General features: G+C 42.5%; 1 protein-coding gene across 1 annotated transcript; it reads right to left on the bottom strand.

Moving 5' to 3' along the window:
• Positions 1–262: 262 nt before the first annotated feature.
• Positions 263–25500, bottom strand: INTS8 (integrator complex subunit 8). The gene is made up of 27 exons (XM_042869171.1): positions 25317–25500; positions 24183–24357; positions 21662–21802; positions 21218–21289; positions 19987–20038; positions 18852–19034; positions 18076–18183; positions 17187–17342; positions 16313–16413; positions 15366–15507; positions 14110–14180; positions 13800–13975; positions 11224–11357; positions 10577–10687; positions 9814–10015; positions 9249–9370; positions 8033–8217; positions 6059–6092; positions 5655–5711; positions 5510–5571; positions 4925–5043; positions 2762–2865; positions 2176–2226; positions 1097–1170; positions 932–996; positions 788–831; positions 263–557 (listed from the first exon to the last, which is right to left on the bottom strand). The coding sequence occupies exons 1-27, from the start codon at positions 25444–25446 to the stop codon at positions 441–443; spliced, it is 2988 nt and encodes a 995-aa protein (XP_042725105.1). The 5' UTR covers positions 25447–25500; the 3' UTR covers positions 263–440.
• Positions 25501–25597: the final 97 nt, after the last annotated feature.

Raw genomic sequence — 25597 nt, 5'->3', positions numbered from 1 at the left:
AATATCCACTACCTCTGGATGTGAGGTGCTCCTCTTGAAGAGACAGTATAGGGAAAGCTGGAATGTGGTCCCCGTCCCTCTGGCAAGATGCTTCCACGTGCAGAAGCACATAGGGCCAATTCCCAGCATCGAGCAACGCAAGAAGCTGCACTACAGCAGCAACTCATTAAACTCTTCTTTGCCACCTTTGCAAACTTGAATTCAGGGCTTCTTCAAACAGTCCTTTCCAGAAATACCTGAAGTTATTGTTTTAGGGCTTCTGTACAGTTTGTAAAGATATGGTGTTTTATTATAATATTTCATCTATTTCTATAAGAAAGATACCAGACTGTAAATGTTGTATAAAAATTTAAATGAATTTTTAAAAATAAAAAAAAAAATCTTGAAAGAGGTTTTTCTGTCCCTTTTCATGTGTTTTATGGTAGTCCTCCAGCATTAGCCTAGAAATAAAGCTTTGCCATCGCTTGAAGAAACTTCTTTTTCCTCCTCTGTGCAGCAAGCTGTAGGACTTCCTCAGGATTGCTGGCGTTCAGCTCTGTCTGCCCAATAGCTTTTATCTTAAAAAAAAAAAGACAGCAGTAGCAACAGTTATTGCACACGGCTGTTCTGTTACAGTTTCCAGTGCTAGTCAACAAAATGATGGATGGCTGGATACTTCTGCAGCACCTTGTGCCCTCTGCCCTACACCACCACATGCACCTAACACAGTTCAGACTGAAATACAATTACAGCTGGAAGTGGCAATTATGTTCAAGAACTCCTCCCCCAAAGCACAGCCTTTACTCACCGCTATCTGCCTCTTGTCTGTCTCACCTCTCTTGTGGTGGAGATCTAATGAGAAGTTAAGGCAAGCATAGATGTAAGATCTACTCACTTTCTCCAGCCATGAACACCCAGCCTAAGCATTAGCAGCATTCTATTGAAAGGATACATGTCAAGTACTCCAAGATTGTGACATCCCAGATGTATTCATAGTATGAATCCATGGCATCATGACTGAAAGAAAACACAGGTGATTATATATGTAATTATATATGTAATGTTTGTATAGCAACATGTTACTAGTCTAACCTGTAAGTTTTACTGTAATAATTACCTGTTTTGTTCCTGCAGGGCCTTGAATGCAGTTTTATAGTCTACTTCTCTGAGGAACTGGCACAAAATAGCCACCTGCAAAGATACACCAGGAAAAACTTCTTTACAGAAGGGTTGTTAAGCACTGCAATAGGCTCCCCAGGGAGGTGGTTGAGTCACCATCCCTGGCTGTGTTTAAAAACCATTTGGATGTGGTGCTCAGGGACATGATTTAGCAGAGGACTGTTAGTTAGGGTAGTATGGTCAGGTTGTAGTTGGACTCAATGATCTTTAAGGTCTTTTCCAATCTAAACAATTCTATGATATGAAGACAGGCTCAGGTGTCTTTCCCAGCCTTAGGCCCCACTAATGGGAGTCTGCCACAAGATGCAGTGACCCCATCCAGCTTCCAGACCCAGGCAAGAGCTCCTTCCCTTATGGAGCAGCGGGGAGAAAAAAAGTTTAAAAAAAGACTTTTCCAGACAAACGGGAAGGGACAGACCAGGCTTCAGGGTTTCTGAATGTATTTACTAAGGTCTGACATAGGAGCTACTATAAGCTTTGAGCACTCAATTGCTACATGTAGTTAGTAGGTGAAACAAGGCTACCATTATTTAAATATTAAAAATAAATGGGGGACAAAACCAAAACGATTCACCTCTGACTATTTCTATTTCTGCAATAATCAGGTTGGATATTAGGAAAAATTCCTTCTCCAGAAGAGTGGTGAAGGAGTGGCACAGGCTGCCCAGGTTGGTGGGGGAGGCACCATCCCTGGAGGTGTTCAAGAGACACGCAGGCATGGCACTGAGGGGACGTGGTTACTGGGCATGGTGGGGATGGGCTGATGGTTGTACTAGATGACCTCAGTGGTCTTTTCCAACCTTAATCATCCTACGATCATTTCCAAGTGTGCATTTATTTACTTGTTAACTTGGGTCCTTAAATATTCTACAGGCAATGGGAACAAATGATTTTACTGCAGGTTGCACTTGCAAGGAAAGCTGGACTCCAGTTTTACTTTTAGAAAATTTCCCTGTAGCTTCTGAATTCAAAATGCTTACAGATGCCATTTCCTGAGTACCACACTTGGGCTCTTACCTGTGTGTGACAGTTGAGTAAGGAGCAACACTTTATCATTCTTTTTATCACCTAAGAATGGTTAAAGAAAGTTTTCAAACTGTTAGCAATGGAACAGACTGAGCAACAAATCTCTGTTCATTTTTCAAATAGGATCAGCTATACATCAACCTTCTTCTAACCCCTTCCCTCATCCTCGTGTTTGGGCACACACCAGCATGCAGCTGAGCCCAGCAGAGCTCACAGAGCAGAGCACTGCACTCGTGGGAGGGGCTGCTGCAAAGCAAGCTGCAGCACCGGGGCACAACATCCCTGCCAGGAGCTCTGGACAGCTGCAGCCTGGCACTGAGCATAGCTCTGACTGGGCTATGAAGGGTCAAAAATCACAAGAAAAAGAGGCTGAACGCTCACTTCCCATACAGACAGAAGCATACAAGCAGAAGCAACAGAGCAGGGTATGAAAATAACTTCCTGTCCTGGACACAGACAAGCAGTTTCTTCCCACCACCTGCTGAAATGCAGCAAATTCATATCTACAGAGCATGGGAATGCTGAATCCATCCCATCCCCTTACACACTTAAATTCCATTCCAACACCGTAACTCACCTGGTCTGTGAACACATCGGGTGGCACCATCTTATTGAAGAAATCGGAGCACACAGCTCCTGCCTGCAGGTAATAGTGAAGGGCTGCCGAATACTGGTTTGTTGCTGCAGCGGAAAAAGGGCAAAACAAGGACTTACCATTGAATAGAGCAGTTCATTTCTAAGACTCAGATCAGTTGTTTATAGAACTATTCAGACCCTGTTAGCTAAATTCTATTTAGAAGATGACTTGCACGCCAGCTGTAAAAACACGAGAGGTAGCAACATTTGTAGAAAAGCACACAATCAGGCAAACCACCAACACAGGCAAAGGTCTGAGCTCTGAGAATTCGTTTTCACTTTCCAGGTATTTGATCCCAAGCCCACCAGCTTCAGAGCAGGAAAGGAGTTTGCTTCTTGGAACTCAGCACATGGGTGGCAGGGAGGTTCAGGCAGCCCAAGTACCCCTGCTCTCTCAGGTACCAGCTTCAGAGGTACCCCATATAAACCTCCTCTCCCTGAGATGCTGTTCCACTTCATACAAGTGAGCACTCTGTTCAGTTTTGGGCACCTCAGTACAGAAAGGACATGGAGGTGCTGGAGCAGGTCCAAAGAAGGGCAGCAAGGCTTGTGAAGGGTTTGGAGAATATGGCCTACGAGGAGAGACTGAAGGAACTGGGGCTGTTTAGTCTGGGGAAAAGGAGGCTGAGGGGAGACGTTATTGCTCTCTTCCAATATCTGACAGGTGACTGCAGTGAGAGCAGAGCTGGTCTCTTCTTGTGACTGGACAAGGGGAAATGGCCTCAAGTTGTACCAGGGTAAGTTTAGGTTGGATATCAGGAAACACCTCTTTACAGAAGGGTTGTTAAGCACTGCAATAGGCTCCCCAGGGAGGTGGTTGAGTCACCATCCCTGGATGTGTTCAAAAACTGTTTGGATGTGGTGCTCAGGGACATGATTTAGCAGAGGGCTGTTAGAGTTAGGGTAGTACGGTCAGGTTGTGGTTGGACTTGTATTATCTTTAAGGTCTTTTCCAGCCTGAGCAGTTCTATGATTCTATGAAGTAGTAAACACTGCCTGTTTATAACCCTGAATCACTTTCTCATATTTAAGAGGGGAGCTCCAACCACGGGACTACAACCCCTTGTCCCACCTCGAGCACCTTCTGGATAAGTCTGTCTCCCTGTGGAACACTCCTGCATGACACAGCCATCCTCCCATTCAAATGTGCTTTGGAACCATGCACCCTGCCTTCTGCATGAGATGCAGGCACAGCAAATGGACAGCAGTGGCAAAGCACCCCCTCCTCCTGCTTTACTGGCAAAGAAGAACAATCCAGCTTCAATGCTGAATTCCACTAGAATGGAATCTATAGGTAACTGAAGCACAAGAAATACCCAACTAGCTTTGGAGGCAGTTTTAACATTACCATTCTCTAGCACATATTTGTCAGGCTGGCTTGTGAATGTTCATACTTCACAGTGTAAGCAGAGAGAGTGAGGGGCTGATGAAATTTCCAGAGCCTGACTCCAGACAGGGCAGTGAGTTACCAGCCAGGCTGTGCCAGGCTCCCCAGGCAGTGCTAACTGCTGCAGTCCAGCTGCATGTCACAGTGCCTAGAATCTGAACCGCTCCACATCCCAGTGCTGTTGGCTGCTCCCAGCTACGAGCCCCTGGGATAAGCACAGGGGAAGTGGCAGATTGAGGACAGAAAGACAGAAAAGGGTTTCCCATCACAACCAGTACCAAACCAGTTCACGTTTCCTCGTTTACAAACCCTACATACCTCCTGTATAAGATACAGATCCTCTTTGCTCATCTTCTGCTTCAGTAAAGCTGATCTCCACATTTGAACACAAACACTATCCACAAAACTTTTTCTTAACTTAATAAAATACTAATATTACACTAATATACCACTTGAACAAAGCAAAATCATCAACAACTCTGAAAGTTTCCCTTACCCTAGGAGCAAATCCACACGATCTGCTGAAAGCTGTCTGTCAGCTCAGACAGCCTCCTAGGCAAAGTCACCTACACTACTGCCCCCAAAGACCCTGAAGTCACATCACAAAAGCTTCTTTGCATAGAAGGAACTATAAGGAGGGTTATGAAGGCAGGCAAACTTTACAAAATAAACACTGCCCCCATGCATGCAACAAAAAAAGATACTGGCGTTGCTTACCAAAATAAATATCTGCCTGGATAATTAACCAGAAGTGGTTGTTGGAGTTGATTGTCAGTGCATAGTTGACCAGCTCTTTCACTGTAACAGCCACGGCTTCAAAATCCACTGACTGAAGGCTAAAGGGAAAAAAAGGAGAAAAAAGAATTCCCAGATGATTGTGCAAGGCTGCAGCTCCATGGAGCCTCTGGACTGGAGAGATGCAGGTCAGTCTGGCCAGGACAAACCAAAACATGCCATGTGCCACTTCATATTTTGGCAATTATTTTGACATCTTTCAAAACCATATCAGTTACTTCGTACTAAAATATCACAGAGCTCACATAGCTACACAGAGCCTAGTAAAGTACACAACTTAAACTAAATAATAACCCTGTTTCTTGTACCTGGATCTCCATCAATACCATCAAGTTAGGAACAGAAACCTCCACACAATCAGATCAATCTATCTGCAAACAACAGGGCTCAGTGACGCCCTCATATGCCAACAGTCACACTAATACTGATAACTTCTGCACACCAACTGGAATTAAACCAACTGCCTAAATGCGTTTTTAAAGTCGTCCTTGGAATTAATGATCTTACTTGGGAATAGACGAGGGCCAGATGGAGATGTACTCTGCTGTAATATCATTCACAATATCTTCCTAAGGAAAGGGGGACAATAGAGCAGGTTACAAAGGTAAGTGCTTCAAGAAATCCTAACATCATCCGTATGAAAGATACTAACCCGAACATTATGAAGCTTGACAAACAGGGACAATATTGTAGTTAAAACCAATGGTTCCTGTAAAGAAAAGAAAAGAAAAAAAAGAAAAAGATATTCCCATGAAATCAGGGAAGTTTACTTTTCTCCCTGTGCTTTAAAGGAACGTAGTATGTTCTGACATTGCTGTGATCTTCTACTGAGACAGTATTTTGTTAAGAATCCTGCAGCATGGGAATACTGCAAGAGAATTTCTTTATGTAAGCTTTAATTATTTCAGACTATTTTCAACACTGCTGTATAACAGGTATCACAAACTGAGCTCTTCAGCCATTCCGTTTTCTGGACTTTTCGTGTTAAATTCCAGAGAAATGTGATACTAGAAGAAAGTTCTGGTTCCAAACATATTCAAGTCCACTGTAACTTACCCGAAGCTTTTTGATGAAGGACAGCAGTTCACTCCTAAATCAGGAACACAAATATCTGTGAGTCGCCATCCACAACTGAGAGCACAGGCAAACTTAATTCACCAGAAACAAGTCAGTAAAGCAAATCCTTCATCTGCCAGAACATTCCTGCAGCTCCAAGCTTATAAATCCAGGGTATATAAATGAAAATATTCAATCATTTTCAACACACTTACTAACAATTTCACTTTTATAACTAAAAAAAAATAAAGAAGCTAAATGAAACACCTGCCACTGTATCCTGGGTTGCATCAAGACAGTTGTGACCAGCAGGTTGAGGGAGGCAATTCTGCCCCTCTGCTTTGCTCTCATGAGACCCCACTTGGAGTACAGCACCCAGCCCTGGGCCCCCAACACAAGAAGGACACGGATATGCTGGAGTGGGTCCAGAGGAGGGCCACAAAGATGATCAGAGGGCTGGAGCACCTTCTGTATGAGGAAAGGCTGAGTGAGCTGGGGCTTTTCAGCCTGGAGAAGAGAAGCCTCCACGAGGACCTTATAGCAGCCTTCCAGTACCTGAAGGGGGCCTACAGGAAAGCTGGGGAGGGACTTTTTGGAAGGGCAGACAGTACCAAGAGAAAATGGTTTGAGACTGGAAGAGGGTAGACTTAGACTAGATATTAGGAAGAAATTCTTTACTGTGAGGGTGGTGAGACACTGGAACAGGTTGCCCAGTGAGGCTGTGGATGCCCCTCCCTGGAAGCATCCAAGGCCAGGCTGTGAGCAACCTGGTCTACAGGGAGGTGTCCCTGCCTATAGCAGGGGGTTGGAATTACATGATCTTAAAGGTCTCTTCCAACCCAAACCATTCTATGACTCGTTTCATCAAGCTCCAAAAGGCATGATAATCTCTTTGTATTAACTTAACCATAACCACATGTATGGGAACTGCTGAGTCACAGCCTGAACCTCTGATTGATCACCTGAGGCGAGCCATGAGTCAGCCAGAGGAGCACAGCTGAAGGCAATTCACCTGTGCTGCCGGAAGGGGTGGAGCCTGGCTCCAGCCCTCCTAGACCTATTTAAGAGCTGGCTACCAGTGGGGAAGGATTTCATCTGGAGATCCCTTCTTCTGGTGTTTTGTGGTGAGCCCAGCATAAGGGTAAGCATTCCATTTATTCTCTCTTGTTACCATAGTCTACTTTGCCTAACTCTCTTGTTTATTTTGTGATTGTAACATCTTGATATCCATTGATTATACACCACGCATTCCAGAGTTTATCATAACAAGAAGCTCATAGTTGGCCTTGGATTTGAGAAGAACCCAAAAACATCAACTGTTTGGACAAATCAGAGCCCTAAATCGGTCACACCAGTCAACATGAAGGCTAGCAGAGGTTACGTAATTGACAGTGAAATGACTCCATTCCACTATATCTTTTTCTCCCACTCCCCACAGGCTTTGTTTCAAGACAGAATAACATTTAGTTTTCAAAACCTAAAACCAGATGTGGACATCTACACTGTGAGCTAGGAGTTCAGAACAGATATAAAAGAATCTGTAAAGCAACTCTACTCAATGCAGACACCACCAGTTGCTCAAAAAACTGCCCTCTAAATGCCATTGACTTCGCTTGAAGATTTCTTGCCCAAAGAGTTGTGGATGCCCCATCCCTGGAGGCTTCAAGGCCAGGCTGGATGTGGCTCTGGGCAGCCTGGTCTGGTGGTTGGTGACCCTGCACATAGCAGGGGGTTGAAACTGGATGATCATTCTGGTCCTTTTAGGTCATTTAGGTCATTCTATGACCTATGCTGATCATGAGAATACATCACGCATTTGGCATCTAAACTGCTTTGAATCCCACCCACACCTTTTCTCTCTCCAAAAAGAAAAGCCAACACACCACCCTAATAGCCAACACTGCCCACTGCTCGCAACTGCTGGGTTAGATATACAGTTCAAACAACCTTTAAAAGCAGTTCAAGGAAACACACCTGTACATAATGCCTAGTGTAGATTCTCTGTGCTTTATTAAACTCACTCTGCCATCGTTTCCCCGTTTGTGCTGGTTGGATACACTGCAGATCTGTACGACAACTTCCCAGAGATCCTTGGCTGTCCTTCTGCTTTCCTTGGGACCTGGGAGTTCTTTGCACGTAGCAGCCAGCAACTGCCCCAGCTATGCAGTGCAAGAGAAGAAACACAACACATAGAGCTTCTCTGAATGTTTACTAGAGAAGAGATTATTCGTATTTAAAATGGCCAAAAAACCAATTTTAAGCTACAAACATCAGATCAATGTAGCTGAACTTTGCAGCAGAGGACACTGATCTGTAACGTGGAAGACAGGAATGAAACAACAAAGCATTCTTCCCTTTAACAGTTTCCTTATGGGGTACTTCATTATGAAGAGCTGCTGAAAACAAGCTTTACGTTCTACTTATTCAAATAATGCATTGCACAAAACCTAAAAAACAAATTGCAGTTTTAAAATGACTCAATCCCTTTGATATCTATACAATAAATAACCTGAAATAAAAGAAAAAGTTGCAGTGGTACTCTTTGCTACACAGAGAAATCAAAAGGTCAACATGGAAATTAAGCAGCACCTCAGCTGACCAAAGCTGGCCAAAAATGAACATCACACAACTGCATTCAGCTTCATTGCCTGACCGATGTGATAACGCTACTATAGAACTATTCTGAAAGCAAGATTTCACAAAGGGCAGTGCTTGAATGCCCCCACAAACTAAGCACTGGGCTCAGGCTCACAAGCAGAGCTATCACAGTGCATTTGGAAAAAAAAAAGGGTTTTCAAAACAGAGTCAGTGAATGATATCTAAACCAGTCACATCTCCTCCATAAGCCTGGGCTGAATGCCTGCTGAGAGTCCAGGCCTTTATGGAAGGTGTTTCAGCACTCAGCTTGGGGATCCTCCCCACACATACCCACCGTCTAGGGAACCAACCTCAGCTGGCCTAAGGTCTCATCTGTCGTGCAGCAGGGCCTGCAAGCCTTTTACCAGCTGTCAAACAGGTTTGCTGCTTAGCCTTGCTAGGCCCTCCACTTTGCTACATTTCACTTATTATAGCAACAAAAGAAACTGCCACCCTCATGACAGAAAGGTAAATACTTTGAGAAGTACAAGAGACCTCAACAAGAAAAAGCCAGTTACAGTCTGACATGGCTTTGAGACTGAGTGCTCATTACCTTTACATAAGGATTAGTCTGAACCAGAGGTAATGGAACTTGCATGGTCAAGTACTCATTTTCACGCCAGTTTAACAAGAAGGCCACACACTCTTCAGCTATAACCTGTCGAAGAGGAATATCTGGAAAAAAACAGGCATTTTTATTTTTTTTGAGAAAAACAGCATTATAAGAAACCAAGAAAAGCAAAAAAACAAATTAGGATCAAGTGCTTCCTCCAGCTGCAGCAGTACCACACAGCTCCCTCAGCATGAAACCACACAGACTGCTTTAACGACCAGGAAAACTCTGCAGATGAAAGTGCAGATGTTTGTCCTGTTCAAACCCTCTGAGTGGTACCCAACAGAAACTGTCAACGCTTGGCAACGTGCAGCCATCCTGATGCTCCTGTTCATACTTCCAACTTCTAAAGACTAACAAAAAAAACATGAAAAACAATAGTTTTGGTTTGACAAGTTATATACTGAAATATCTAAAATACGAAGCTATTGCTCTTTCCCTTTTTTTTTTTTTTAATAAAGCTTTGTGCTTTGTTGCATCTCAGGAGAAAGAGCAGCATACTTACCAGGCACTCTCATTTCCAAGTATCCTCGGACTCTGCTTATCAGATCAGAAGGAGGACGCTCCCCAGTAGCACCAGCTCCAGCCTCATGTGTGTAAATGTCCAAGAGCAGCATTTCATTCAACATGACTTGACGGAGTTTTGGAGAAAACTCTGTGACAAGCTCTAAGCAAGCAGCAAAAAGCTGCTTAGCATGGACAAAATCCTGCAGCGAAGAGGTTACGTATTAATGGCTCTGAATGGATTCATAAGGAAAGACAGAGCTGAAATCCTGGCTGAAGGAGCATTCATGTTCATTGCCAGCATTGCTTAGGAAACTCACAGTTGTCATTTGCATTACTGAGTTCCTTGGACTCGCTTTTAAGCTTAACAGTTGCCACAGTTTCAGGCTTTTCAAATAAAACAAGCAGCTCAAGCTAAAACATAACAGAAGTTGTCTATAAGCATATTATGCAGACATTTTGGTTTTTCCCTACAGAACAGTCAATTGCAAGGCAAATAAAACAACATTCTAATAAATCCTTTATGTAAACGGGCCAAAAGCCAGCACTTCCTATCAATGTGTTGAGTTTAGCTACATCATTTAGCACATCCCAGTCAAAATGCATGAATGAGGTTATCTCCAGGCCCAACTCACTGCAAAGCCATTATCCTTGCTCTGGAAAACTGAGAGAAATATTTAACTATTATATCACACACACAGCTCCTTGTTGTTAAACTTCAATTGCTCAAACCAACTCACAGCATGTTGGGATGGCTTGCTCACCTTAATTGCACAGCAGTGTAATCCCTTCGCCATAAGGATGTAGACCAAATCCCTAGTCAGATTATCTTTGATTCCTAGAATAACATTGCCATAAACATTTGGTACTTCCCACTGTGAGAGAAACATGCAAGACATTTGCACAGAAACAGAGTTTAGAATTCATACATTTGCTTAGATACTAAAAATAAAGCTCAAAATGTGGAAAGAGATGAATTTTTAAGTGCCAAATCTTTCAGAAAGGTTTGCATTTCATCAGCAGTAAGGTATGGCTCAGGCATACAGAAGTACCCTAAAAAGGGCTACGTCTTGTACTCTGTTCATATGCTGAGTGTGCAGTCATTTGAGAGACAAAGACAAGAAAGCCAAAAACTTAACTAAAGAAAAGAAATCTACTCCTCTCTCTTTTTAACTGGTCAGAGCAACAAAAGCTAAAGAAATTTACTCTCATGCAACAGGTTTGCAATACAAACAGCAATTACTTAAAATGAAGGTTAGGCATTACAGAATGTCAGTTTAGATATGCGTTGTTATTTTTACCACCGTTATGCAGAGAGGTGAAAATGAAAATAGTGCACTGAGGATCTGTGGTAAAATGTTTACCATTCACAGAAAGCAGTTCTATCATACAACCACACAGAATAAATTACCTTATTTGAAATAGTCCAGAACTGGCGTTCAGAAGTCATACCATGCAATTCAATCAAGATCTGACGAATCCTCCAGGGGTCTACTGACAGTATGAGCTGATGTTCAAGCTGGCCAATATTGACACTTGCTGAAGCTAGGGAAAAAAAAAAAAAGCATTGAAGTCTCCAGGGCATTCCTTCATAACGCAGATCCTTACAATACTTCAGTATGTGATATTTTAAACAATAAGCTAACAACAGTGGATACACCAATGCCTTTCTAGAATCACAGAACTGCAGGGGTTGGAAGGGTCTTTGGAGATCCTCCAGTCCAACCCCCTTCTGACACAGAGTAGGTTACACAGGAAAGCATCCAGATAGCTCTCGTAACTCTAGAGGAGACTATATAACCACTCTGGGCAGTTCCAGTGTTCTGTCACACTCAATAGCGTAACATTTCTTCCACGTATTTGCATGGAACTCCCTACCTTTCAATTTGTGCCCACTGCACCTTGTTCTGTTGCTAGGGATCACCAAAAAGAGCCTGGTCCCATCCGCTTGACACCACCCTGCAGATATTTATAAGCATTGATAAGATCCCCCCATCTTTTTCTTCTCCAGGCTGAACAGCCTCAGGTCTCTCAGCCTCTCCTATAATAAGGGAGATACTCCAGGCCCCTCATCATCTTTATGGCCTTCCACTGGACTCTAATAGTTTGATGTCTTTCTTGAACTGAGGAGCCCAGAACTGGACACAGCACCCCAGATGTTGCCTCAGCAGGGCAGATTAGAACCTGCATCAACCTGCTGGCCATGCTCTTTCTAATGCACCCCAGGATACCATCAGCCTTCTTGGTCATGAGGGCACACTGCTGGCCATGGTCAACCTGTTGTCCACCCAGACATCCAGGTCCTTCTCTGTAGAGCTTTCTTCCAGCAGGTCAATCCCTAACATATACTGATGCACACAGTGATTCCTCACCAGGCACAGGACTCTGTACTTGCCCTTGTTGAACTGTAAGATTCCTCTATGCCCAACTCTCCATCTTGATTACAGCTCTGAAGCTGATGTTCCAGAAATAAAGGGCAACACAATGGAGAAAATATTCCTCCTTGACGTTTGATATTTGAGATATTTGATATCTTAGCCACAAAAAGAGATATGTCATCACTCAGCCAAGAAAGGAGTCAGTCATTCATTTTCCTTCTTAGCATTTGCCTTCCTGCTCCTTGGGTAGAGGTGTCTGGATTCTCAACTTTTCCTATAAAATCAACAGTTTTCAAATATTCTTGGTTTAAACTCTCGCTAAATTTATTTATTTCAGATCTGCAATTGACATGAAATTGTAGCATAATTATAGCTTGAAGTCATATGATCCGTGGATGAAAAGCAGAGGAAATAAATTGTAGTATGTAGAGCTAATGCAGTTTTAGCCCCTTACATCCTCTTGTACATGTGACTCTATGTGCAGTTCATGCTAACCCCACAATTCTCCTTACTTACGGGGCTGCTTGCAACATTCCCTTCTTTAACAACAGCAGCCCCCTGCATCCCCTTATTTCTGCTACAGCAAATTGTTACTCTGAAGATCTGCATTAAGTTCAAAATTTGTACCACAAAGTCTTTCTTTATTGCTTTAGTGAAAAAAATGTGTTTTCACAACTGGTTAAAGTCAATATATGACTGCAGTAGAGCAGAAAAGGTTTGCTCTTCCCAGTTTCAGCCAGCAGCTTGTAGGCCTTTTTCTTACGCCAGCTTTGAGCTGTGTTGCTGCAGTCAGCCAGCTGCATCTGGGACATGAGCTTGCTGAAAAATATTGGGGTTACACCCTGATAGGTTAAAAAATTCATCCAGATGGTATTCCTGGTCCAGCTCATCAGCCACGCTAGCATTGGAGCTAGCAGAAGTCTTATGAGGAGCAGCTGAGGGAGCTGGGATAGTTCAGTCTGGAGAAGAGGAGGCTCAGGGGAGACCTCATTGCATCCTACAGCTTCCTGAAGGGAGGCTGTGGTGAGGAGGGGTTTGGTCTCTTCTCCCAGGCAACAAACAGAACCCAGGGAAATGGCTGCAAGTTGTACCAGAGGAGGTTTAGGTTGGACATGAGGAAAAACTTCTCTCAGAGAGTGGTCAGGCACTGGAATGGCTGCCCAGGGAGGTGGTGGAGTCACCGTCCCTGGCAGTGTTCAAGAGGTGTCTGGATGAGGAGCTACGAGGGGTATGGTTTAAAGGCTTGTGCTAGCAATAGTGATGGGAGCACAGTTGGACTAGATGGTCTTGTAGGCCCTTTCCAACTTTGTGATTTTATGATTCTGTGATCAATCCAAAGGCAGAAAAATACCCTTACTGTGAACACTTGCCAGACAGATCCAGTTTAAACCAACTGCCTTACCTCTCTTTCACTTGTCAGCTAGTACTCACTCAGCTAAGATGCAGAGAACAATGTTCTTGAAAAGGCAGGGCATGCACTGACTGAAGGTGAGAACATTAAAACCTTTCTCTCTGAATTTGTTCTGAGAACAGGTCTATGCATAGTAACCTCAGGTAATGAAAACAGGCAGCTGCACACATATAAGTCAATAGAAACACTGAAAATTACCTGGGATATCATAAAATGAAGTCACAGGTTTTGTGGACAGGTTGATTCGAAGAGATCTCTTCCGCATTTGATCAACAAGCAGTTTCCGTTCATCATCTTTCAGAAGCTTTATGAACAGCTCGTGAGATGAAATCATGAAGACAAGCTGAAGGTCTTCCAAGCCCAAACACAAGTTTCTAAATTAAAAAGTTGATAATCAGCAGGAATAACCCGTCTGTTTGTCAAGTTGTAAATTCTCAGAAGTACTTTTTATGTTGCATTATATTGCTTATAAGATGCAAGTGCATGATGTCCTAGAAGCAATACGTACTTGAGAAATGCTGCCATTTTTCTCTTCAGAGATTCAGATGCAGTTTCCAAGTTGATTGATCTTGAACAAACCTGGGGAAAGTAAGCAGTAAATAATTAAGGCAGGGCTCAGAAAATATTTTGCTAGAGACAGTGTTGCTCTCCAGTCTTCTAACTCCAGGTTAGTATCAGGTAGCAACCCTCTCTCTCAAAGGAGGTAACAAAGTTACCTGATAAATACTGTAGCTATCACAGATGGATAAGAATCTCTTTCAACCGGGATACAAGCTGTTTCAGACAACTGTGACCTTCCTTGACATAATCCACATCCTTTTTTGCCAATTTCTCAGATATTTAGGCCTGCTAGCACTGAACGTCACAGTGTGAGTCAGTCAAAAATATCATTAAGTATGTAATAAAGTCCTTCTGTGGGAGATTAGAAATGAACTAACATTTCCAAGTGCAAAACTGTAAGACCCATTAGGATTAACTTGTTTTTTGTTTTTTAAAAAAGCAGGAATTTCAAGAGAATTGAACAGCTGATAATTATCAGCTTTCAATAAATCTTTTTTTCTTTTTTTTTTTAGAAATAGGTTCACTTCTAATTTAAACAGTTGGAAAACCTTTTGCTGCCTCTGAAGTACAGAATACATCAGTCAATTTTTGACACACACTTGAAGAGAAACTGAAGAGAAGCTGCAGCTGACAAGCAAAAGACAAGACCCAAATTAAGCAACAGAAGATATGAATACTAGCAAAGCAACAAAAAGAGCAGGTTCAGACCAAGTAGCAAGAGTTTCTTAAAAAGCTTCACTGAAGGCAAGAGTTTAAGTCTCACATGTACAGCGACTGATCTGCTTCACGACAGGCCAGTTTGCTGTAAAAGCCAGCAAGTGTGGTCATCTTCACGGATTACTTTGTCCCAGAATCTCTCTCTGAGACTTCATTTCTTTGTTCCTCCAAATAAACATTCCATAACATTGCTATGCATTTTAATGAATGAAGGAAGGAAATGCAGCAATTTCAAATCCAAGCTGAAGCAATATATCAACACAGCTTCAGTACAGCAGATGAACCATTAATACAGATAGAAGAACAATACAGAGCGTATTTGTGTTAGCTGTAGTGAAGCTGAATAAAGTTTGAGAATTTACCTTACAGTGCATTTTTCTCGCTTCAGAAGCAAGTGCTTCTTGAAACAGCAATACAGTTAATGAGGGAAAGACGTACTCCATTCAACACCATTTCCCCTTCTAGTTTCAGGTGACGATTCCTTACCTCCAGGAGAAAGTCTATTTTCTCTTTGTTGGGTTTGAGGAACAGCTGACAGAACTGAATATCAATTATTTGACCCTGCAGTACATCACAGACGGTGTTGCACACGCAGATTTTGAAGCAAACTTCATCCAGAGCATCATTCCTGCATGAATACAAAACTCAAGATCACGACTTCTCTGACAAACACAGCTGGTATCAAGGCAAATCTCTACATGTCAGATCCCAAGACAAGTCTGGAGCAGATGCCTTTGTCCACACCTCTGAAAAAAAATGACTCAGAATCTATATATTTTACCCAAGACCCAAGTGAACAATCTACAGAACCCTCCTCTTAGGCTGTGTGTCTCACATACGTGAGTACGTTGATAAGAACAGCCTCTAAGATCCTTTTCTAGACCTTGTGATCCTGAAAACTGAAACTGTCATAATCAGTATCTTCTTCTTCCCACATGTTTGTGAAATACAGCCTTACTCTCTGTAACTGAAATGCCTGTAGGCATCTTCACCTCAGAGACAACTTGTCTTCAATAAACAACGTGTCTTCCACAGTCTTGACTCAAGATCCTAAATTCCACGGAAGGTTGAATTTCGGATATGGCCACAAGCTTAGCACTTCTCAGGAGCCATCCTCAAGCTGCCATTGTAACATGCTTAATTATCTATATCTGTCTCTGCTAAAATTCCCACACTGATCCTCCAGGACTGGGCTGGTGCAGCAGTGCACAGGGCACCTAATCACAGGCAAACTGCAGGGCCAGTGCTCCTAATGAAGTCCACATCTCCTGCAATATCACTGCTCAGTAAGCAGTGATCAAAGCCTTATCAGCTTTGATTTCAAGTGTTAGAAGACCTTCAAAGAGGTATTAACTTAGATATAAATTTAAAAACATATGTGTGTGTACATATATTTCCATAAACATCGCACAGACCATTAAATTATGTCTCACCCTTGCTGAGCTTTTTGGAACAGCTCCCTCAGCACAGATTGTCTGAACTGAACGGGTAAACTGAGGGCTAGGTTATCTTCAAGGAATATCTTCACCAAGTCCTGCAACACAGACAACTGGAATCATTCAATGGATAGTTCAAATATGGATAAAATAATTTTCTTTGAATGTTTTGACAGATAGAAAGTGAAGCAGCTTACACCCACATTTTACTGTATAACAATAAAGTCACTACACACCACTAGAAAGAGAACAAACATGTTCTTTCTCATCAGAGAATCAGATATAAAAACATACATAACTCAGAAGCATACTCTGAAATCCAAAGAATTACGATTAACCTGAATCATAGAATCATAGAATCATAGAATCACCAAGGTTGGAAAAGACCTAAAAGATCATCCAGTCCAACCGTTCACCTATTCCCAATAGCTCCCACTAAACCATGTCCCTCAACACAACATCCAGCCTTTCCTTGAACACCCCCAGGCTCGGTGACTCCACCACCTCCCTGGGCAGTCCATTCCAGTGCCTGACCACCCTTTCTGAAAAGTAATACTTCCTCATGTCCAGCCTGAATCTCCCCTGCCATAGCTTGAAGCCATTCCCTCTGGTCCTATCACTAATGATACGAGAGAAGAGGCTGACCTCTTAACCAATTAACCTGAAAAAGCCACTCAGAAGCTAGTAGAAATTATTTACACTGTCTGGAATCCAAAATATTTAAGATTATATTTCTACAGAAGCGAGTTCTGTAACAGTATGTTAATGGTTGAACAAAACACTTAAGTATTTCCTGAAACTCCCAGCAGATCAGATGGAATCACCAATAAAAAAATAACTCTCCACTGTAAGTGGGCATTAACCACAGTACCTGATAGTTGCCAGATTTCATGCAGTTATGGATTTGATTATACGGAGTTGCCTGTTGAGATGCATCGTCATCAGATGAGGTAAGAACTCCACAAGCCTGACAATATCCAGCTAACCGTTTTTCATCGATGGTACAATGAAGCGATGATGAACCAATCTGCAAAGCAGCAGTCCATTAAATCTTAGTGATCAAAAATATTATGAAACATGAGCTTAATTCTGAAACGCAAATGGAAAATCGCAGTTTCCCCTGGCAGCAAAAAAAAACACCACAAAAAACAGTAAAGAAAGTGTGCATATGGACACATTTTTATGCTCTTGTATGTGCTTCTTCACAGCTCAGATCGTGTTTTGTCTATTAAAATAAAACTTGAGTTTTGCAGTTTTGGAAATACAGATTAAAAAAACGTAAAAGGAAGCATATCTTAGCTGTAATTGAAAAAGTTTTCCTTCAAAACAAAACAGAAATCTGATTTCCAATGGAAAGTTAGATAAACAAGAATAGGAAGTGCCTACTGTTGATATGGTTTTCTTCCTCAAAAACACACAGTCACTGTTAGAATACCACTACTGACACAGAACGTACTGTACTGGTCAGCCAAGTTAATAGTAGCACTGAAGGCACTACCATTGCACTTCTTGCATCAGTGCAGTTTACATAACATTCAACACAAACCAGAAGAAAACAGTGACACATCACACCTAATCAATATAATTTTGAACAGAGCACAATGTAAAAATCACCCCCAAAATACCCCAAAACTGTCATCAAAAATCCCATGACGTTTATTAATAAACACTTAGAGCAGTGACTATGCTGCTAAAGAAGGAAGCAAATTTTTTTTTTCCCCTTAGAAGAGCTGAACACATAGTAATATAACACTCATTACCTTTGCAATCAACTCCTTTGTTTTGTAAAACTTCTCTTTAGCATTTTCATGAAGAGCCGCGTTTGTTGCTCCTTGCTGAAAGTAGATTGCACCCAAGTCATAGCAAACCTGCAAACAGCATTGGTATAAAAGGCATCACCTCAGAAATTCATGTAACATCAAGTATTTCAGCCCTTTTTTTTCTTACACACTCTTCACATTTTTAGCTGGTGCACACACTGTGCATCTTTCCCCACATGCTTCAATTATTTCCTCTCTACTTGTGATCTCACAGAATCACAGAACTGTAGGGGTTGGAAGGGACCTCCAGAGATCATCGAGTCCAACCCCCCTGCCAAAGCAGGTTCCCTACAGCAGGTCGCACAGGTAGGCATCCAGGCAGGTCTTGAACATCTCCAGAGAGGAGACTCCACTACCTTCCTGGGCAGCCTGTTCCAGTGCTCTGTCACCTCACTGTACAGGTAACTCTGTATGGGCATTACAAAATTACAGAATGATTTCCACATAACAGTAACAACGCAGTCCTTGTCAGACAGAGCTTTATTCCAGAGTGAGAAAAAGTGAGAGTTTGGGGGGAAAAAAAAGTGATAATATTTACAACACTGACAGAAGCATAAATCAGCATGAAAATGATGTCAGTGGCATTTTATTGCTTTATGGATAGAACAAAGAAAAGATCAGCAGAAAAATACTGCAGCTTACCTCAAAACGTGGCACAACAATTTGTCTAAAGAAACAGAAATAAACAGAAAGCTTCAGTCTAGAATGTACAGTACCTGGCACTGTATCTCCTCTGCGCTGATTTTTAGCCCAGCTGTGGAACTCTCTGTTTCTCCATTCACCATACCAGGCTCCATGGCTAACAAATCCAGAGTTCTTATAGTGTGCACATAGAGATCCTTATTCAATTTAAGTGCTCCTTCTAGCACCAGGATGGAATCAGCAGCCTGCTCCTTCAACTACAATAATTCAAATGCATTGAGAAAAAAAATAAATCTCTTAGTTTTGAGTTTAGTTTTGGGTTTAACATTGTAACAGCAAAATAAAAAGGCAGCCAAGAATTTATTTAGCACACTTGTCTCACTGCACCTGTATTTCTTGTACAGAAACAGATGTGTCACTGCCATTTCAGGTGCTTAGAGAAACAGGATCAGAGCTTCCAATAGAAACAATACCTTTCTCTTGGTTTCACCTATGCTTCTGTCTAGTTCTGGAGCATGAAGTTATGCAACAGTTGGACTGGAAATTCTCAGCTATTATTTCACAGCTGAAATCAAAGCAGCTTCTCTTCAAACAGCAAAATTTTGTCACGTTTTATGACAAACTGGTAAAACTTCATTTACATTCACTTATTTGAGATTTCCTTTTTAAGTGTAGAGAAAAGAATCGATGCAGTGACTGCAATTGATTCTAAATATAAGAGTAGTGAAAGAAGCTAAGTTGCTTATGGAAGTAGAAGCTTTATTCTTTCCCCTTTTTTGCCTCTCTTGAAGTGGAACACATTAGGCACCCCTAGCATTCTGGTGGCAATGTCACACAGAAAACATCCCCACTAAATTTTCTCTAAAAAGAAGTTGTGCCTTATTTTGCTGTCATACACTTCTATAGCTCATGTGTAGCATGGTCTTAATTATTAATTACATACTGATTTTTGTAGAGGCTTGCTTGATTCATACAGTTCCATGCATGGACTGAAGAAAGAATGGCTAAACCTCACAAAACAAACTCCATACAACATCCAATACAGGAGCAACACCACCCCAAACAAACACGAAGGAACTGTAGGAGCTGCTAGAAGTAGCTAACATCACCTCAGTGTACTAAATCCAACAAAACTGTAAATATGAATGGAAAGAAGATAATCACGTCACATGTATATTCACATGAAAATTAGAGTACAAAAAAGCTCACCACTTTCAAGATGTTTTCAGTTAGTTCCTTTTCCTGCTGCATCTGGTTCATCCTGGAGAAAGAGGGATGCAGTCAACACTTCAGTTCTAAAGCAAACCATCACATTACTTTACTTTGTTGCTCCAGGCCACAACAATTAATTCCTAAATACCTTTTGTTTTTAACTTTTTAACATCACTATGCCAGACCATTGAATATTCTTAGCTATCTTTATCTGAAATAAAAATTATATAAAGATAAAATGAAAGGTTTTAGATGAGAACATGATTTCATTAAATTTCAATGTTTTCATTGCCTTCCTTTTTTATTATTTTTTTTATCAGATTGTTGATATCAGCAAAAGCAATCACTTTGCACATCCTGAAGTCTCTCGAAGCTTCGGTAGCAAAATCACAACCAGATCTGGATACAGACAGGACACTTCAGGATTTCTAATAGAATTTCTAGCAGTATTTTCAATCAACACACTTAACAGACTCATCCCAGTAACAGTGCCATTATAGAATCATATCATAGAGTCATAGAATGGCCTGGGTTGAAAAGGACCACAATGATCACCTGGTTTCAACCCCCTGCTGTGTGCAGGATTGCCAACCACCAGACCAGGCTGCCCAGAGCCACATCCAGCCTGGCCTTGAATGCCTCCAGGGATGGGGCATCCACAACCCCAAAAACACATGAAAAGTACCACTGAGATGCTCCCAACTTTATCTGAGAAATGTGGAATGTAAAAGTCAATTCCAAGAACAGGCTGTAACTGAAGCTGCACAACTCCTAGCACGTGAACTCAGTATTGACTTTAAGTTAGTATTGCTTAATGAAACCAGTAAAATAATTTCATTATTTCTCAGGTTACCAGATATACAGCGTGGTAAATTGTTAGAATAAAACTGTACTAAGCAAGCCAGAGCAGGATGTAAGAAATACTTCCTGTTTAAACTAGAGAATAAGCTTTCTGTCCCATAGAAACTGCCATCTCCCTTTCTCCTATGATTCTTCACACTTCTACAAAGTCACAGATAAGATACTAAGGAAGTAGAACCATACACATACAAATAAATTAAATGTACTTGACAGAAATAAAGAATATACTTGAATTAAACACAAGTTTTCCACATCACAATTAACTATGTTGAACAACTGTGTATGAGCACGATTTAATCAAATTACAAGTTCTATTTCTGATTACAAAATACATATTAAGTCCAAATGAATTGTACTGGTAACTTACACATTTAGTTGAGGCGGACCAGGTTTCACTTGCTTTACAGGAAAACTGCTTTTAACAATGGTCCTTATGGCCCTACACAGGGGAGAAAATTAAGTGAAGAATGGCATGAGCCTCAGAAGTACAGTAAGAAGATTACATGCTTCTTAAAATATCAACTTATCATATATTTACTTTTACCCCCTATAATACATCCTGTACTATTTTAGAAATGCTAAAAAAAAGTTAAAAGGCAGCAATATCTTTTTATCTTTATGAACATGCAAACCACTCCCTTGACTACTTTACTGAAAAAGAAACAGCTGTAGAATCACTTTTCTGACTTAGCTCCTCACTATAATCCACCCAGAGACCACAGTACTGATATTACTTTGAGATTCCCTCATTCTGCATACAAATATACAGCTCTATCGGGGCTTTAAGGCCACTGCCTTAAAAGTACTTTACCATCTGTTGTAGAGTAGTATGGCCATGGCAGTGGTTGGGGGTAGGCTGGACAGGTCAACATCCACATGTTTAGTCCCTGGGGGAACCTTGCTGATGCACAGAAGCTCATTCAGAAGCATGTTCAATACAGGAACAGATAAGCTACAAAAGATAAAAGAATAAGGTGCTTGGTACAGTAAACCTACTTCTGGAATGTTTATGTGATGTTGGTACTCAATACTTCTTATTACTTAACAGCTACAAAGTGTGGAATCATAGAATGGCCTGGGTTGAAAAGGACCACAATGATCATGCAGTTTCAACCCCCTGCTGTGTGCAGGGTCGCCAACCACCAGACCAGGCTGCCCAGAGCCACATCCAGCCTGGCCTTGAATGCCTCCAGGGATGGGGCATCCACAGCCTCCTTGGGCAACCTGTTCCAGTGTGTCACCACCCTCTGTGTGAAAAACTTCCTCCTAATATCCAACCTAAACCTCCCCTGTCTCAGTTTAAAACCACTCCCCTTGTCCTATTGCTATCCAACCTCATAAACAGTCGTTCCACTCCTTTTATATGCTCCTTTAAAATACTGGAAGGTCTCAATGAGGTCTACCTGGAGCCTTCTCATTTCCCAGTTCCCTCAACCTTTCTTCTGAACACTAGACTATATGAACTCTGTCAATTCAGAACAAAATGCTTTGCATCTGATGGCATTCAAGATCAGGGATGTAAAACGGTTACCACTGCTATCTGCCTAAGTTAAATCCAAGAGGAAAGCTGTTCCAACAGAGCTGAACTACTTCCATGCATGCTGCATCAGTCTGTTTCAGACACATCCCAACAACTCATCTATTGCAGCAGATCCCAGCTAGTGAGGAAGTCTCAAAGCAATCACAGATCGTACATCCAGAAGGTAAACAATTTCCATTCACAGGGAACTATACTCACATAAAGAGGACATCTCTCTGTGCTGTCATGGCTTATCTCCCTTTCTACTGCCTTTCTACTACTTTCTACTCCCTTTTTCCATCATCAAACAGCAAAGGTAAGACTAAGAACTGGAATAGCACCCTGTAGTTCCATTGCAAGCTGCAGTACATGAAACCAGATGCCAGGTGGGAGAGAGCCTTCCTTGGTAAAATCAGGAGGCAGGCAGACTGAGTCCTATCACTTCTAGCTTCTATGATATAATTTAAAACAGCTGAAACACTGTGACTTCAACATTCAATAGCTGAACATCAGGAAATGGACCTGGGGGTATTGATTGATGCTCGGCTGAATATGAGCTGACAGTGTGCCCAGGTGGCCAAGAAGGCCAATGGCATCCTGGCTTGCATCAGAAACAGCGTTGCAAGCAGGAGCAGAGAGGTGATTGTTCCCCTATATTCAGCACTCGTGAGGCCGCACCTCGAGTACTGTGTCCAGTTTTGGGCCCCTCACTGCAAGAAAGATATTGAGGCCCTGGAACGTGTTCAAAGGAGGGCAACAAAGCTGGTGAGGGGTCTGGAACACAGGCCATATGAGGAGAGGCTGAAGGAGCTGGGAATGTTCAGCCTGGAGAAGAGGAGGCTCAGGGGAGACCTTATTGCTCTCTATAACTTCCTGAAGGGAGGTTGTAGTGAGCTGGGGGTCGGCCTCTTCTCTCGTATCATTAGTGATAGGACCAGAGGGAATGGCTTCAAGCTACGGCAGGGGAGATTCAGGCTGGACATGAGGAAGTATTACTTTTCAGAAAGGGTGGCCAGGCACTGGAATGGACTGCCCAGGGAGGTGGTGGAATCACCGAGCCTGGAGGTGTTCAAGGAAAGGCTGGATGTTGTGTTGAGGGACATGGTTTAGTGGGAGCTATTGGGAATAGGTGAATGGTTGGACTGGGTGATCTTTTAGGTCTTTTCCAACCTTGGTGATTCTATGATTCTATGATTCTATGAACTGCTCATAACAGCAGAAATTTCAGAAAAAAAAAGGTCCCAATCTGTTTTTTTTTTTTTTTTTTTTAAATAATCCAAACTTTAATCCAACCCCACTTTGTTCTCAACTAAAAGTAATCTGAAGGATCATGAGCTCACAGAAGACGAGCTCTTGCTACTACGTAGAATGACGCTCCATTAGTAACTGAAATGCCTTTGGATTATTTCACAAACCTAACAAACAAAGAAAACCACCAATAACAAAACACCCAACAAACCAAAACACCACAAACGGACCAAAAATTCTCACTGAATCCTACAATCACTACAATATTGTCATACAGTAGAGCTCAGTCTAGAATCGGAATTATGCCTGTAGCTTAAAAAGGTACCGACAGGAAGCATGCCATGAATAAATGCCAGCACAAGTTCCTCCTGCAAGAAGGGAAGCAGCCTTAAAAAAGCTCTTTTGTGCAAATTCACATACAGCTAAAGTGTATGTAAAGCCTATTGTACACCAAATGCTTTTTTCTGTAGAGTATGGTGGTTGCATTTGTTGGTATTGAAGGTCTTTTCCAACCTAAGTAACTCTGTCATTCAGCAGTTTTAGTATGAAGCTATACAGATTGTACCTTTTCTCCAATACATCCAAATCCCACTTCAGATGAGCAGCAACTTTAAGAGCAAGAAGTTTCAGAATGCGGTTTCTTTTGTTATCAGGAGGTGGCTGGACCTGGTTCTGCTCATTCACTGATGGTTTGGAAGCTTGTTCAAGGAACTGGACGATCAGCTGCACGGGAGGAGGATCTGCAGAGAACACAGGTGCTCATCAGAGGGCAGCTAAGCCCAGAAATTCATTTCTTGTTGTAGCCACGATCATCACACACAGAACAAATCGTAGGGGTTGGAAGGGACCTCTGGAGATCACCACGTCCAACCTCACCTGCTATAGCAGGTTCCCTACAGCAGGTTACACAGGAAAACTATCTCATCTCCTTATAAACTACACAGACAACACAATCACCTGTCAGATTCTAATTCCAAATGGTATTTGTTTATGTTGAATCAGACTAGCATTTTTATTTAGCCTTCACATTTACTTGCCCACAGCCACGGCACTCATACTTTGTCATTTATTTCTTGTACGTTGCATCAGCAAAATTTTAGTACATGCACCTATGGAAAATAAATGCCGTGTTACTAAATCATGCAAGATACTGTAAAAATACACACCCACTTTTCAAAACATTGAGAAGAATTACAAGTAGGTATGAGTAACTTCTGGCATTTCTGAATACGCTCAGAAAACACCATTTGTCTGATTCTGGGGATATGTGAAAACCAAAGATGCTCCTCCCTACAATAAAAGACTCTTCAGTACCACAGGGCTGTTCTGAAGAACTTCAGACAATCAACAATCAATATTTTTCATTGGAAAAGGGCAGCATAAGGTGCGAGAACAAGAGATCTCGCCTGACTGCGCTTCAATCTACTTTCTGCAGAAGCAACGCTGCCACAAACGTTCCTGCGTCCGCAGCCCGCCGGTAGAACCCAGGAAACGCCGAATTCAGGAGAAGATTCAACGGGGTGACTAAATGGGATGACTGCCGCAGAAGAAGCACGTTCTAGCCGCGGTACTGCCGGGCACGGAGCTCCTCAGCGCCCCGAGCCGCCCTAGGGGAGCGGAGAGAGGCCGGGCCACAGCGGCCGAGGAAGACGGAGGCCCGCGAGGAGTCGGCAGCGGCGCCAGGCCGCGCCGCACGCACCGGGAGAGGGCTTGCGCAGGTGCTGCTCCAGCAGATCTTCCTCCAGCAGGAACTCGAACCAAGAGGTCTGCGGCGGAGTGCATGGCCGGCTGGAGGTGGCGGCCTCCCGGTCTGCCGCTTCGGCGCTCATCGCTGCCTCGGCCTTGCGGAGCACCCACGGACGCGGCACAAACCGCGCCCGCCCGCCCGCGGAGGAGGCGGCCCCGCCGACAAGATGGCCGCTGCGCCAGGGGCCGTGCTGAGCCCAGGCCCCGCCTTCTGCCGCGGGGGGGGTGAGGGGG

The sequence above is a fragment of the Lagopus leucura genome, unplaced genomic scaffold (genome assembly GCF_019238085.1).
Source record: "Lagopus leucura isolate 7727_CA_CO unplaced genomic scaffold, USGS_WTPT01 Super-Scaffold_100002, whole genome shotgun sequence".
Taxonomy (NCBI): Eukaryota; Metazoa; Chordata; class Aves; order Galliformes; family Phasianidae; genus Lagopus; species Lagopus leucura.
Note: the sequence above shows the minus strand (reverse complement) of the source record. Positions and strands in the feature narration are given on the sequence as shown.